Source organism: Lolium rigidum, chromosome 1 (genome assembly GCF_022539505.1).
Source record: "Lolium rigidum isolate FL_2022 chromosome 1, APGP_CSIRO_Lrig_0.1, whole genome shotgun sequence".
NCBI lineage: Eukaryota > Viridiplantae > Streptophyta > Magnoliopsida > Poales > Poaceae > Lolium > Lolium rigidum.
Genome location: NC_061508.1, coordinates 3,387,884 through 3,404,254, shown reverse-complemented (window position 1 = coordinate 3,404,254; position 16,371 = coordinate 3,387,884). Strand labels below are relative to the sequence as shown.

General features: G+C 51.4%; 1 protein-coding gene across 1 annotated transcript; it reads right to left on the bottom strand.

Annotated features, from left to right (window-relative positions):
- Nucleotides 1-11,946: 11,946 nt before the first annotated feature.
- LOC124666267 (peroxisomal membrane protein 11-5-like) lies at nt 11,947-14,591 on the bottom strand. The gene is made up of 8 exons (XM_047203615.1): nt 14,483-14,591; nt 13,376-13,583; nt 13,191-13,265; nt 13,031-13,105; nt 12,793-12,873; nt 12,613-12,687; nt 12,352-12,525; nt 11,947-12,259 (listed from the first exon to the last, which is right to left on the bottom strand). The coding sequence occupies exons 2-8, from the start codon at nt 13,565-13,567 to the stop codon at nt 12,230-12,232; spliced, it is 702 nt and encodes a 233-aa protein (XP_047059571.1). The 5' UTR covers nt 13,568-13,583; nt 14,483-14,591; the 3' UTR covers nt 11,947-12,229.
- Nucleotides 14,592-16,371: the final 1,780 nt, after the last annotated feature.

Genomic DNA, 16,371 nt, shown 5'->3' with positions numbered 1-16,371 from the left:
AATAAAATTTGAAGGAAGAAAATTAGCCGCGAGAAGAAAATACATTGACACCAAGGATATTAATTCGGCACCAAGGATGTCCCATTATTTTGACTAAATTTATGTGCTTATTATATTGTAGAACCGAGAGAATATGCCATTTCCCGCATTTTTTACTGGCCATTTATAGAACATAAAAACAAGCATCAACCTTATGTACATGTATTTGTAACTGTAAACTATTGACTTAACCTATTATGTCCAAAGCATGAATATATATTTTTGTGAAGCAGAGGAAAGAATAAGGAGCCACTAGATGCATGAGTGAGATTGTGCCGCATGGGACAAGCGTGACCGACACTCCCTTCCGATCGAGCTCGATCGGTCTGCTCTGGTCATCAGGGTAGAATACTTGAGGAATCTAGGCGAGCATGGGCACGTGAGGAGGCGGCGCCTGCCCTGCCAGCGTGGAGGAGACAGGCCGCATGGCCGTCCCTGGCGCCGGCGCCGCCCGCGGAAACGATCGGACGCGTCCACGGACCGCCCCTACGGTACCTGTAGGCTGTAGCTGCGTGGGGCGGCGACTCAGCTCAACTGGCTGCGCCCACGCCGCAATGACTCTCCACAGCTCGCCACGACCAGCACCGCCGCGCGACACGAACCAAATCGAAACCTGTCCACGCGCCGCGGCGCACGTCCGGTTAAAGTCGCTCTTTTGTATGGGCTTGCATGCATGCGCTTTCGGTAGGCACGGCACGTACGTGGCGGCCCAGCAGCAGGCGCGCCTCCTTCATTGGAGGCTGGTATACGTAGGATCGATCTTTCCATCTCACACGTGTGGGTCTAAAGCAGGACTCCACCAGTCAAGTGTTCTGACGTCCCACGTGACAAAAAGCCGTTAACACAGGATATGGCCGCCGGTTGCGTTTCCTGTGGTGCTTAGCGAAAACAGGTCGGGTGCATCATGGCTTGTGTAACTCGGCGCAGATTCTCTAACCTAAATACAACAAGTCAGACGCTGCCTTGCTTTGCGCGGATGCCGTCCGTCCCCGATCGCCTGGTCCCTGTTTTTCTCCCGGCCTGGCCCCTGAAAGTAGCCCATTTCGTAGAGAAACCAAGTAGCCTCCAGCTAATCTCACGCATCGCCAGCAAAACAAGAAAATGGGACTCGGTAGAGGCTTGGTGTAGTGTATTAACTGTTACTCCTAGGACGTGTTTGGTTCCTGGTTTTGTAACATAACTTGATAGTAGTGCTAATTTGTTTCCACTGCTCTGTATTCTGATTACATGGTATCAGGTACCCGTGCAGCACTACGGGAGAGACGGCATGTGCCGACGGCCAGCCGATGTGCCGACGGCCAAATGTCGGGGTCGTCGGCACAGAGGCCCTGGTCGACCGGCGACGGAGCTGACCGTCGGCACAGGCCGGCCGTCGGCACACTGCTGGCTACACCGACGGTCACCGTCGGCGCAAATCGGACCGTCAGCACAGAAAGGTGGCGCCCGAAGGTCACCGTCGGCACAGCGCCAACCGTCAGTACACGCACTGACAGGCGGGCCCAGCCGTTGGACTGTCACGGCGCCGTCTATACTGTGCCGACGGTGGCCCACGGCACAACCACGGCCGTCGGCACAGCCAATTATGCACATTTTTTATTTTTACATTGTTTTACTACAAAGATAATTATTACCCATATAATTGTTAATCCCAATCATTTTTTGTTTATTTCTTTCTCACTGCTATTTTGGCGAACCCCTTTGCGGGAAACCCATATATATGTATAAGGGCGGTATAGATCCCCCGCTGGGACCCCGGTCTAGGGTTTTCCCAGAAATCGAGGATCGGAGAGTGATTTGAGATGGTTTTATATCCTAGGCTACCCCCCAGGTGTGTTCGGCTTCTCGGACATGGGGTTCCTACACTTACGTAGATTCTGGATGTATAGGGGGAACTCCCTTGGAGGTAAACCGGAGAGAAACTTGAGATCATATGGGATATATTTGTACTATATTTGTTTGTGTGCTATATTTGTTTGTGTGCTACCGTATTGCTTGTGTGCTATATTTGTGCTAAATTTGGGATTTGCTGCCATATTTGTGCTATATCTGTGATGTATGAGCTATATGTGTGCTATTCATATATTTCCTGCTATTTTATATGCAATGGCTGTGCAAATGGAGCAAAATCAGCAAATAAAAAAAATATGTGCAGCGGCTGTGCCGCCCGTGTCACCGTCGGCACAGGGCCTTTGCTATGCCAAATGGCAGGCTCTGTGCCGACGGTGACACCGTCGGCACAGTTGCTGCGGTTCGCGCGTTTTTTTTCCCAGTTCAAACGTCGTCGACGGCTTGGCGCCAAATCTGGGAAAAAAACGGAATATGTGCCGATCGGCACAGCGTGGCAGTTAACGGCCGGCGCGTCACGGCGAGCTAGGCTGCGCCGACGGTGGTACGGCCGACGGCCACCGTCCAGCCGTCGGTATACGCGTGTGCCGACGGTGTCACCCTATGCCGACGGTGACTGCGCCGGCCCCGACGCGAAGTGTGCCGACGCGGATACGCCGACGGTCACCGTCGGCAGAGCCGGTGCCGACGGTGGATTAGCGGGGCCGTCGGCGCACGGCGTGTCTCCCGTAGTGCAGTACAAATTTGATTACTATTAATTTATAAAAAAGATCATCTTTACAGATTAATCGAGTTAACCTAAATCTATGATGGCCGTACTTACTCTTCGTCGCGCGTCCTACTTTCGCCAGGTTACTCGCAGTGTCGCAGCCCTCTACTCATCGCCGGAGGGGCCTGAGGGGCCGGCGCCGTCATCGGAGCGCATACGGTCGACAAACGCCTTGTGTCGCGCCCACATGCCATTGAAGGCGGCGTAGAAGCCCAGCCGCCGCCCGCCAGTGCGTGCGCACAAGAGCCAGCCGCGACATTGATGGCGAAGGTTGCGGCGCAGATGCGACAGCGCTGACCGCGGAAGCGATGCCCTCGATACATGCTCGTTGTCAAGCGGACCCGGTGGAGAAGCGAGCGGTTACTTAGGACGTCCGCGTAGCGTCCGCCGCAACGCATTACAGGCGCAAATATGCGCCAGATTTGCATCGCTGCGGACACGATGTGTCGCCTCGCTGTATTTTTTCGATCCGGCGTGGCCCCGTTGAAAATGCCCTAATTGTTAGTAGCATGTGCTAAAACATGCTCTATGCTAGCTGCGCCATGCCACGCACTCTGCGCTGAGAGCGGCGCCAAACGCAGGGGCCAGAATGGGAGGAAAGCAGGGACCATGCGATCGAGGACGGACGGCATCCGGGCAATGCAAGGCAGCGTCTGACTTGCTGTATGCAGTGTTGAGTAACAAACTGTATAGATATAGGTCCCCATGTTTTCTCAGGGTTATAGCTGTAATTGTACATGTGTCCGCCTATATATATGAGCAGCCGGCCCTATTGGTGCTGTGCAATCTCCAATAACCTTTCTACATGGTATCAGAGACCCTTCGGGTCCTGCCCTAGCCGCCGCCCTCCTCTTCCCTTGGGGCGCCGCCGGCCACCCCCTTCCAACCCTAGCCGCCGCCCCTCCTCCTCCCTAGGGCGCCGCCGGCCACCACCTCAATCCATCCTAGCCGCCGCCCCCTCCTCCCTAGGGCGCTGCCGGCCTCCACCACTCTCCACCCTAGCCGCCGCCCTTCTCATCTAGGGCGCCGCTGGTTCTCACCACCACCACCGCTTCCGCCATGGAGCGCTTCGACTCATCCGGCTCCGGTTTCTCCTCCGGCTCCGGCAGCAACAACCCCTTCGCCGGCCCCTCCGTCGCCATCACCCGCGACATCCCCATCGCCGAGCGCGTGCCGCTGAAGCTCTCCACCACCGCTGCCAACTTCTTCCCGTGGAAGACGTACTTTGGGCTGCTCTTCCGCGAGTATGATATCCTTGATCACGTCGACGGCACCATCGACCTCCTCGCCATGCCGCACGACCCCGAGTGGCTCGCCATCGACGCCACCATCATCCGCCGGTTCTACCGGACCGTCTCCAACGACATCTTTCGCACCGTCGTCCGCGACGGCGACTCCGCCCACACGGTCCGGGCTAAGATCACCGGCCTCTTCACCGACAACAAAATCCAGCGGGTCACCTTCCTCCGGCGGGAGTTCTTCGGCACCCACCGGAACGACTTGTCTCTCGATGACTACGCCCTCAAGGCCGAAGAGTCTCTCCGATGAGCTCCGGGACTTGGAGTTCCCGATCGATGACAAGATCATGCTCTCCACCACCGTCGGCGGGTCTCGGCGAGGATCTCGGCAACGCCGCCTCCAACCTCACGCTCCTCACCACGCCCACCTTCGAGCAGGCCGTGGCGTACCCGCGCCTCGAGGAGCGCCGCCTCAAGCACCTCCGGGCTCGGGCGGCCCACACCGCCTTCGCCGCTGGCTTCTCCCGCGGCGCCCAGACTCCCGCGCCCCGCGCCCCTGCGCCTCGCCCCATGGGTCCGCCGCCGGGTTTCCCCGCCGCCGCCTCGCCGCCCGGTCAGACCGGACCGTGGACCGGCCAGTCCGGTCAACAGGCCGGCCAGACCGGCCCCTGGACTGGGCACGCTGGCTCCCCGGCCGGCCCGACCGGTCCCTGGACCGGGCAGCCGGCTCCTCCTGGCGGTAGCCGCCGTGGCCGTCGTCGCCGTGGTGGTGGCAACGGTGGTGGCAACGGTGGCGCCAATGCCGCCGCCCCCGCGCCTCGTCCCCCGCAGTACACCGCCCCTCCGCCATGGACTGCCGGTCACAACCCGTGGACCGGGGTTGTTCACGCCTACTCCATGCCCGTGCCGCGCGCCCCCTACCCGGGCATTATGGGGCCGTGTCCAGCCTCCCACCAGGCGTCCTACGCGGCGCCCCAGCCTGCCCCGGCCTACGCCGCCCCTCCGGGTGCGACCCCGTGGGATCCCGCGCTCCTGATCGCCCTCCGGAGCGCCCCTCTGCCGGGGCGTATGGTGGCGGTGGCGACCCGGTTCATGGACACCGGCGCCTCCGCGCATATGGCTGCGCATCCCGGTAACCTCTCCTTTTCCACACCTGCTTCCACTTCTTCTCGCATCATCGTTGGCAACGGTCATGCTCTTCCTATTACTCACACTGGTTCTGTCTCTTTTCCTTCCACCTCCACTCCTCTCTCTCTCTCCATAACGTCCTTGTTTCTCCTGACTTGATTAAAAATCTTGTTTACGTTAAGTCTTTACGTCGTGATAACCCCGTGGTCGTGGAATTTGACGCTTTTGGCTTCTCCGTCAAGGATGGTCGTACCCGGATGCTCCTCCACCGATGTGACAGCCCCGGCGATCTCTACCCCGTTGGCGCGGCCTCCACCACCACCGGCCGCCCACTCGCCCTCTCCGCCGGTGTCGACCTTTGGCACGCCCGTCTTGGTCATCCTAGCTCCGCCACTCTGCGTCAAATAATGCAAGGCTTCTCCTTTACTTGTAATAAAACGGATGCCCACTCTTGTGAAGCATGTCGTCTAGGCAAACATGTTCGCCTTCCGTTTAGCTCGTCCTCCACAGTCGTGTTTTTTCCTTTTCAACTTATTCATAGTGATGTTTGGACCTCGCCGGTTCCGAGTAACTCTGGTTATAATTATTATCTTGTGATTCTTGATGATTACTCGCATTTTGTATGGACATTTCCACTTCGCCGTAAGTCAGATGTTGCCACCACCCTCACCGCCTTCTTCGCCTTCGTCTCCACTCAGTTTGGTCGCCCCATTCACGCCTTACAAACCGACAACGGCAAGGAGTTCGACAACATCACCATTCGCTCACTTCTAGCCACCCACGGCGCCATCTTCCGCCTCACGTGTCCATACACTTCTTCACAGAATGGCCGTGCCGAACGGATGCTTCGTACCCTCAACGACTTGCGTCCGCACCCTTCCGTTCCATGCCTCCATGCCCCCGCGATTACGGCCGGATGCCCTTGCCACGGCGACTCTCCTCGTCAACATCCGCCCGTGTCGTGTGCGTTGGTCCTACACGCCGCATCATCTCCTTTACGGTGCGCCGCCCACCTATGATGACCTCCGCATCTTCGGCTGCCGGTGTTATCCTAACACTGCTGCCACCGCCGCGCATAAGCTTGCGCCGCGCTCCCTCCCTTGTGTGTTTCTCGGCTACCCCGCCAACACCAAGGGCTACCGCTGTTACGACCCGGTCTCCCACCGTGCCCTCACCTCCCGGCACGTGTACTTTGACGAGTTGGTTTTTCCGTTTCAGCAGGGACTCATGGCGACACCTCCGACGACGCCCCGGCGCCCGCCGGCCCTCCTGCGGTCGCGCGCCGACGACCGACCGCGGTGGCCCCTCCGGTGCCGGCCCCGCCTGGTCCCTCGGCGTCCCCGTCGCCCGCGGCAGCCGCGGCGCCCCGTCGCCCGTACCCGCGACGCCCGCGGCGCCCCGGCGCCCCGTCGCCCGAGGCGCCATCGCCGGCGTCGCCCGCGGCGCCATCGCCCGCGGCGTCCCCTTCGACCGCGTCCGCGACGCCCGAGGCGCCATCGCCCGCGTCGCCCGAGGCGCCATCGCCCGCGGCGGCCGCCCATTCGTCGTCTGCCTCGCCACCCGTCGCTGCGGCTCCTGAGCCCATGCTCACCCGCGCCTACGCAGGCGTGCGGCGGCCGTCTACACGCTACCCCGCCGACCAGTATGTCTGCGCAGCGTCTCCGTCTACCGCGTCTGCCTTCTGGGCCAGCGGCAACATCACATTGCCGCACGACGGCGGCTCCCCCTTCACCAGCCGACCCGGCCAAGCGCCCGGTCAGACCGGCCCTCCGGCCGGCCCATCCGGCCTGCCGCCCGGTCCGACCGGTTCTGCCACCGGCTCGGCGACCGCTCCTTCGCCGGTGCCCACCTCGGCTCGCGCTGCCTTGCGCGACCCGCATTGGCGTGCCGCCATGCAGGAGGAGTACGACGCGCTGAAGCGCAATAGGACTTGGGAGCTCGTTCCCCGGCCCCCTCGCGCCAACGTCATCTCCGGCAAATGGGTCTTCAAGCACAAGCTCGGCTCCGACGGTACTCTCGAGCGCTACAAGGCGCGCTGGGTGGTGCGCGGTTTTCGGCAGCGCGCCGGCGTCGACTTCACGGATACGTTTGCCCCGGTTGTCAAGCCGGGCACGATCCGCACGGTGTTGCACCTCGCCGCGTCTCGTGCGTGGCCCGTACATCGGATGGACGTCTCCAACGCCTTCCTTCATGGCCATCTGCAGGAACAGGTGTACTTGTCGGCAACCCATCGGCTTCGTCGACACCGAGCGCCCGATGACGTGTGCTTGCTCTCTCGGTCTCGTATGGACCGAAGCAGGTGCCCCGCGCACGGTACCGGCGCATCGCCGGCTTCCTGCATCGGCTGGGTTTCCGCTCCACGCGCTCCGATGCGTCACTTGTTTGTCTACCGGACCGGCAACGACATGGCATACCTGCTGCTGTACGTCGACGACATCATCCTGACGGCCTCCACCGCTGGTCTTCTTCGACAGCTCACCGACCGCCTTCGCGCTGAGTTCGCGTTGAAGGATCTTGGCCCGCTCCACTACTTCCTCGGCATCGAGGTTGTCCGACGTGCGGACGGGTTCTTCCTCCATCAGCGGAAGTATGCCCACGAGCTTCTCGAGCGTGCAGGGATGCTTAACTGCAATCCAGCACCCACTCCTGTCGACACGAAGGCCAAGCTCTCCGCCAGTGATGGGTCGCTGGCGTCTGACGCGCCGCTCTATCGCTCCATCGTCGGTGCTCTTCAGTACTTGACGCTGACGCGACCGGAGCTCCAGTACGCCGTGCAGCAGGTGTGCTTGCATATGCATGCTCCTCGGGATGCTCATTGGGCCGCGGTGAAGCGGATTCTCCGCTACGTACGGTGGTACCATAGGCTACGACTTGACGTTGCATGCTTCGCCCTCGACGTCGACCGACCTTGTCGCCTACTCCGACGCGGACTCGGGCGGGTTGCCGGATACGCGCCGCTCCACCAGCGGCTACTGCGTCTACCTCGGCTCGTCGCTTGTCTCTTGGTCCTCCAAGAGGCAGCCCACCGTGTCCCGCTCCAGCGCTGAGGCCGAGTACCGCGCCGTGGCTAACGCTGTGGCTGAGTGCACATGGCGTCGCCAGCTTCTGTCCGAGCTCTCTTGTCCCGTTGACAAGGCTACGGTGGTTTTCTGCGACAACGTATCGGCTGTCTACCTCTCCGCCAACCCTGTTCATCATCGGCGCACCAAGCACATCGAGTTGGACATCCACTTCGTTCGTGAGCAAGTTGCCCTCGGTCGCGTTCGAGTTCTTCACGTACCGACGTCTCAGCAATTTGCCGACATCATGACGAAGGGATTGCCATCCACGACTTTTCCTGAGTTTCGCTCCAGTCTGTGTGTCGGTGCCGACCCTTCGACTGCGGGGGGGTGTTGAGTAACATATTGTATAGATATAGGTCCCCGTGTTTTCTCAGGGTTGTACCTGTAATTGTACATGTGTCCGCCTATATATATATGAGCAGCCGGCCCTATTGGTGCTGTGCAATCTCCAATAACCTTTCTACATGCAGGTTAGAGAATCGGCGCCGTGTGTAGCTTGGTGTCACACTTGCCACATGCTTTGATTTTCTAGTTGACAGACGAACTTGGGCCTGGCAGTTGCATCTATACATAGCATTAGTTGACTTGAAAGTGCGGATGCCATGAGTTTATCTCCCACGAACCTCAAAGTAAATCTAGAAGTCACTAACATACTGGTCATGGGTTGTGTACCTTGGTGTCACACTTGCGACATGCTTTTCTTTTTCTCGTTAAGTTTCTTCATTGCTAGGCTCAATATATACCCTCACAGATCTCACCATTCTTGTTTGCACTATCGTTTAACTCTCTCGTTACTTAGGAGTCAGAATGCAGCTTTTACTATCTACTCGCATCGTTACCTGGTACCACATCTGTAGTTTTCTTGAATGATGCCACCTGAGATTTAGAGGAAACTGACCAGCTCATACAATAAATTGTTGCACTTATCTCCTTTCTTTGGATGGTTCAAAACATTCAAGAAAAAAAGAACGCCATCACTTCTGTTAATTTGACTACTAATAGTGGCAAAAAGAATATATACTTTTATGCTTCTGTTCGGAGAGGTGTTTTGGAACATGGGAGCATATGCTCCCTATATTTTGAAATGCATCTTACACATATTTTAAATTTCAAAAAAATTGAAACAAAAAATTCGCACGTACATCTTCACATGCTACGCGCTCACAAAGTTGTTTCATAAAAAAATGAACTTATTATGTGACGTGTGTAAAAAAGACAAAATTCGGTGCTTAAAACAATGATTTTCACATGATAAGTTTTCTCCTTTTTACATACGATACAAAAAAATATTATTTTTTCGTGAAACTTGACGCACACACATATATTATGGAGATGTACATGTAGAATTTTTTGTCAAAATTTTTCCACACTTCAAAATATGTTTTATGGTAGAGGGAGCATACGCACCCGGGAGCCGAATTGAATTTCCGGTTTGTTCGTGTATATATTGTGTAAGTTGTGCTCCCCGCTGTCCAGGAGCAATACCTTAGTGTAAGCTCTCCAGTGTGAAGATTTATTTACCGAGTTCTTCAAGATTTAAGAATGAAGTACCGAAGCTTGGGGCATTTGGAAGGAAAGAAACGATCTAATTTTTAAAGGCAAGGCACCCTCAAGGGATTCCTGGAAAGCAAGAGTTATAGCTGATCTATCACTTCTTAGGTTCAGGGTTAGCCAAAACCTGGAAAACACTATTTCTCTTTTCATAGACAGACTCTGATCTCTTTTTGTATCATGGGTGTATGCACCTAAAAATTATGTAAATATTGTGGCTGTTTAATATAGTACCACAGTAGGAGCCTCTCCTACTGTTTTTTTGGTCAAAAAAAAAAAAAAAAAAAAAGTACCGAAGCTTACTTTGCAGCGCTCTCTCAACATGTAACCACTTTGCCGACATACTTCCATAATTCAGGCTAATAAAGTTGGCCAACATGCATGACAGTACACCAAAATGTATGCAGTTAGTTAATTTGCAACCTTGTGGATTTTTTTATGTCAGCTACCACTTGTCAACAACCATTGAGACTTAAGATATGAGATAGATTGATGTTTGATGTATTGTGCAATATTCAGATAAAATTTACTGATAGCCGTTATATGATAAATTCTACCTCCGGTTTTTGGCCTATGATTAAAATGTGGTCACCGTAATATCGGGATGGAGTTACCAAACTATGTGCATTGTACTAAGGTGAAGGTTAGCAATGAACTAGATTCGCAAACTCCAGTTTTGAATTATGTGTGCCAACCAATGTATGAGGCCCTAAAATTTCGCATTGCTTTTGTTTTGCCATTCACTTGCCAATGATTATATTCAATAGCTCATTATAAGCTAAGAACGATCTGCAACCTAGGGCCTTGCAAAAACACATATGTATTGCATGATCCTTGGTTGCTGGGCATTTTTTTAGCAAATTGATGCTTCTTTTCTATGGCCAGTGATTGAATGTGTCACCTATCCAGAACTCGTGGCCAGGTTTCAAGCCTCACATCCACCTTAATTTGATGTGAAGGAAAGAAGAATATGAGTCGTATCTCCAGAACATGGGAATGAACTTAGTCCTTCATGAGATGAGTAACTTGGTGTCATACTTGCCGCCTGCTTTCATTTCCATGTCATGTTTATTCCGTGCTGGACTCAGGGCTCTTTATATATCTTCTCATTTCTCCCCATTGATGCTTACACTATCCGCTTAGCCTGTTGTTATTTAGTCAGGGATCAGATTGCAACATCTATCTACCAAACATCATCTTTTTTTTTGCGGGGGTACCAAACATCATCTTTAGCTACCTAGGTATCATATCTACAATTTTTTGTTGACATGATTCAGGTTGAGATATTAGAGGAAACTGACCAGCTCATATATTGCACTTGCCTATGCAATCTCTATCTTTGAAGGGTTTTCAAAACCTACCACAGCACGGGTGGAGTCCTCGTTTGATTTGTCTAGGAACAGTTCTAGAAAACGTGCAGTTCTAGGGCTTCGGTTCCCTGAATTTAGTAAGTTGAGCCCGTGTGTGAAACTAAGTATTGTTGGAACCAACTTTTACAGCATACGGTGCAAGGAGCTGGCTACGTCAGATAATACAGAAAAATTTGGATCCCTTGTAGGAAAACTTACTTTAGGTGGTTTGCGACTTGCATGTTCTGAGATAGATGGAAGCCTTGGTCGTCTGCGACTTGCATGTTCCGAGATAGATACATAGTTTGATACAGTATGTATCATCTTGTATACACAATCCCTGAAGGACTAAGTTTATAGAGGAGGTTTTGCAGCTACAAGGAGGTTTACACTCCACACCAATAATTTGCCATATTGCACATTTAGGAGACTGACCAACCAACTCTGGAGCATGCCACCAGCTCTTATCTCATAGCTTCAGCATTCTGGAACTAGGCCTTATGAAGTGGACATATTGAAGTCTGAGTAGCGCATATCTGAAGTGAACGGAGTTGGCTTGGAACTGGGATAAAGTTTCAGATATCTACATTAATCCACGTTTTCAAACATGTGTAGCCACTAGAGGCTTGTTATTGCTTTGAAAATAGTTTGTCCCCTTCATGCTGTTGTTTTTTATGGCATGTCGAATTAGTTATACCATTCAGCATCACGAATGTGATTTATTTCACTTTTTTGGGAAAATCAGAAGCATGAGATCCAGAAACTCAAGTAGTTTTTATCGCCACTTTTTTGTTTATTTTAGTGATCTCGTTTTGTCCTCCACCGTTCTCCTGCCGCTTGCTGAGTTTCTCTCCTTCAGGCCTACTGGACCAGCCTTGCCTCTTGAGTATCCGCAGAGAGGTTAGGCCGCCCACAGCCCGAGAAGGGAAGAAGCTGAAACATACAGCAACTTTCTACATAAAAGAAATGGAAATGTATGAATTTTCTAATTATTTGGCAACACATGCAGTGGCGCGAGCTTTCCGGGACCATACAAATATAACGTACTACATAATCAAGTCTACCAAAGGTACAAGATCAACAAGGTTATGAGAGGACCATGGGCTTGCACAACAATAATTCCCAGTTATCAGCTACTCTTACAGACTGTTCCATCCAGATTTATTTCTTATCAGTACTAACGATGACAAGGCCAATAGCAACCGTCATTTCGCCAATCAATGCACCGACGGCCTGGCCCAAGGTAGATCATTTGGATTTGGCTGGGGCTGGAAGCAACTGCCAGGGATAAAGGGAGAAACGATTCAGTTTCCGGGGTTTCACAATGGCTCTGAACAAACTATCATAGGATTTGAGATGCAATAACCCACCTGATAACAAGCAATGAGTGAGCTAGCGAACCCAAATGCCCCCGTGACGCGAGGAGTGACCTTCTTCGGGGCCAGTTGCAGTAGCCCAACCGCGACGACTATGTCCAGACTCGATTTGATGAGGGCGAGGAGCCTCTCATTGGACTTCTTCAGCTTCATCCGATATTGCTCGTTCTGCCATCACCAATACATCAATGTATCAAAGAAAACAAATATGGAAAATGCACAAACAGAATACAAGGCAGTCCGTATGAATAGTACCTTGTACAGCTCTTGGCCCTTGAGCTCCTTCTCAAACTTCTTCGTTGATTTGGACAGTCGTTGGAGCTCAGCTAGCTAGAATGAAGTATATGTCAGATATTATTTTTCAATTAGTTGAAAGGTGCGAGGCAGAACAGAATCGAATAGCTTCCAGATGGCCAAGAAAGAGATGCTGCATACCTCAATGATAGTAGTACAGGTGTTAGATCCGAGAAAGCAATAGAATGCTATCCTGCCAAGGAACTCTGCTCGCTCCTTGTTCTGCATATACAGTTGAACTATTTTCAATCATTTGCTTGTCGCTGTGTAGGTAATTCATTTTCTTGTACAACTTTTTGTGGGGAAAGCAGGGTGAAATCATATGCTGTACTACATCAAATTACTTCATGTATGCTGATGTGAAAAAGGCAATACAAACCTTGTATACTCCTGTCCTCCCAGCCCACACTATTTGGTCCAGAAAGAGGAAAGTTGACAGCATTGCATTCTTCGACTGAGGACATAAAGCAAATTAAGAAAATTAGAAGCCAACCTTCAGCTGACTATGTTCCCACAATGTAAAACCAGCAGCAGCATACCTTTCCAAGTAAGATCAGTGGAAGTGGAGTTCCTTTGGGAGGAGGACTAATCAAAGCTTGCAGATCATTAACAAACTGCAACACATTAATAGTGCATCAGTGATGCCATAGACCATATTCAGCATTTAAATATAATTTCTTCCTCTTTGCGAGCTCTAATACAAAAACAAAACTAAACACTCTACCTTAAACAGTCGGAAAACTTTCCGAGCGAGACTAGTAGATTTGTCAACATTCTGTGCAGGTCCTGGTTGTCCATTGCTCAGGAACTTGGATCCATATTGTATAGCTCTGCAAATCTTATCTCTTGCTTCAGCCTTGCTTAGGTACAAAACAACCAGAGAAAGATCTCCTCTTACGGTGTCCAGTGAGGCCATGCTGTATCTGAACTAACTGCATAAGTGAGGTTGTGTCAAAAACTCCTAAATTATAACAGTGATGTGTGGAAGATTATCATGATAGAAGCCTATAAGAAAGTAAAGCACAAAACAAGCACTTAAGCCAACAATAGCATGTGTTCGGCGAATAATCTCTGCTGCATAGTAAATATTGCACAGGTGTGATTTAACAGCTATTGGGTTCAGAGCTTTGGATCGATACAACCGGTGATTACGGACTCAATCGACTCTTTGTCTGTACTTTTATCATACACTTCAAGGGTTGTATGATTTGCAATCGCGTAAGTTTGTCGACAGGAACACAGAGGTTAACTCGATGGAATCCAACTTCGATCTGGTGTAATAATTCAGTCAAATTTAACGTATTAACAAGGCCCGGTAGACTCCGCCAAAACTGCAGTTGCCCCTATCTCTCTTGTAAACTACACGTGTGCTAGCAATTGACAGCAAAGAGCTATGCACCTAGAATCTGAACCTTCCACATGAACATACGCACCTCGCAGAAATCGAAAGCGGATCCCAAAATTTTATCGCTGAACCGTAACGGGGCCAAGGACAACTAAAAGCTGCTAGCTCGGATACAAATTTCCAGGGTCACTGGCGGCCTCCCGGGGCGGAGGCGGCAGGGACGCGCGACGCCGCGACGAGGTCGAACGGGAACGGCGACGCGCGCGAGAGGTGGGGGCGTCGGGGTGAAGCTAAGTACCGCACGGCAGCAGGTCTACGGCACGGCGGCGGTGGACTAAGAGGAGAGATCGGGCGTCACCTCCCGAGACCAATGGATTTTGGGGCCAGGGAGTTGGTAACAGCCGCACCGCCGAGCAGGGGGAACGGCAACGAGTATGAGAGGAATTTACGACGAATTCCGACGAGATTCCGGGGTGGTGCTAGTACCTGTGTGCAGGAGATCGGCGGCGGCTGCGGCGGCGGCGGCCTCGATCAAGTCGCCCTTGGGTCTGTGAGCTGGGCTAGCTAGATCAAGCGATTGGGACAGAGATGTGCAATACCAGACGCCACGAGCAAAGCACACGGCTCCTTTATAAATACCAGTCAGATAAATGTTACACGCACCCGTACGCGTACCCGGCTTTAATTTTCTGTCTATGCATACTCTAGAAAAAAACACGGTACAACGCAGACCCTCACAAATAGATACATACACTTACATCAATGAATGGGCACATGCACATCCTACAACATCCGAGAGACTGAGTTTTTGATTCAACGGGTTTTGAGGGTGTCGAAGTCACCACATACGCTTCGATGTCGACGGGAACGTTGCCTCCCGCTGAAGAATATTTTTCTTCATGAAAAATTAAGTGTCAAACATGGGCTTTGAACTCTAATAGGTTAGATGTGACACTGATCTCATAACCATCCAACCACAAGTCAGTTCTCTTACAAATTGTGGCATTAGATCTTTCCCATTAAAACTATGATAGTAATGGAATGTGTACAACCAGACTTTTCATCAGCTATGCTTATGCTTTTTAAAAAAATATCCAAGATTTTTCTCCAAAACTATTACCGATAGTTATTTACAAACATATTAGTGAAAAAAATAGAGAATCAAGTTGGAGGCGGCGCTCTTGTTAGATATTGACGTGTTAGCAGCTACTTGGACAATCTTAAAGTTCTATACTCCCTTCATTCTGAAATACTCTACATCCTAGATCTGAATTTTGTTTTAATTCATCTATATCTTAGCTTTGTCACCAACGACGATACAGAAAACAAAGCCCGCATGCCTTTTCTCTTAGATGTCATTACTTTCAATGCATTTGGATGAAGAAGTACTGATAAATATAATACTAGCATGTCTGATTTTCAAAAAAATTGATTAATCAAAATGGAGGGAGTACATTATGTAAGTGTGTGCATATGGTGTTATGTGTCGTCCGCCTCTCACTTGGTGTGTAGAAAATTACTCTACATTTTAGTACAAATAGCGCATGATTCCAAAAGAACCTATAAATCAACACCGACATGACCAGTATTTGACAAATAATCATGACACTAAACACCATTAAAATAAGCACTTTCTTCTTTGTTTGGCTAAAATGTTTTAACTCACATGTATTGAACGGATTCGAGCACAACCAAATATGTTTCGGTTTCATCGTGGAAATTCAAACTTTTCGGTAAGCACCCAAGGATAACAAAAACTGTTAGGGCATGTGCGATGGTTGATAAGTTCGTCTTATCTTAACGTCGCCACGTAATTAAGATGTAGCAACAAAATACAATGTACAATAGGTTATGTATTTAGTCTTATGTTAAGTAATCGGATTGAAACCCAAGATGGCTATGCAAGACAAGGGTGTGTTGTTTTATGTTGCAAGACAGGGTGAGTTGGGGACGTGTGGCGTGTGCCCGTAGCGAAGGCAGGTTTCGTGGGAGGCTGGCTCGATAGGATACGGTGCAGTGACACGAACCTGGAAGCAAAGCGTTACGTTGGGCCCAGCTGACATAAATAAACCGTCGCTTAAAGGCTGTATAACAGAAAGAAAAGGCGTCGCGTAGGATCCGAGATTCGTTTCTTTTTTGTTTCCAAGGAAGGAAGAGAAGCTATCGTGGGTTTTTTTTTTTCTGTTGATGGAAGCTTCGTTTGTGTGTCGGTATTGAATTGGAGCTTCGAAGTTGCGAGCCAAGAGTGTGGTGCAGACGAAGTGAGAGAGGCCCAGGTTTCGTTTCAGCAGGAGAAATGAAGGCTTGCTCCTGGTAGTGTGTGTAAGTCTACGGTGGGCCGTAGAGTGCCCCAGTGGTCGACGCCGCTTTTATGG

Excerpts from the sequence above, each read along its gene's own strand:
- LOC124666267 (XM_047203615.1), bottom strand. The coding sequence starts at position 13,567 with ATGGCCTCACTGGACACCGTAAGAGGAGATCTTTCTCTGGTTGTTTTG. Across the intron at positions 12,688-12,792 it reads CCTGTACTACTATCATTGAG|CTAGCTGAGCTCCAACGACT; the intron begins GTATGCAGCATC and ends ACTTCATTCTAG. Across the intron at positions 12,260-12,351 it reads CACTCATTGCTTGTTATCAG|TTGCTTCCAGCCCCAGCCAA; the intron begins GTGGGTTATTGC and ends TATCCCTGGCAG.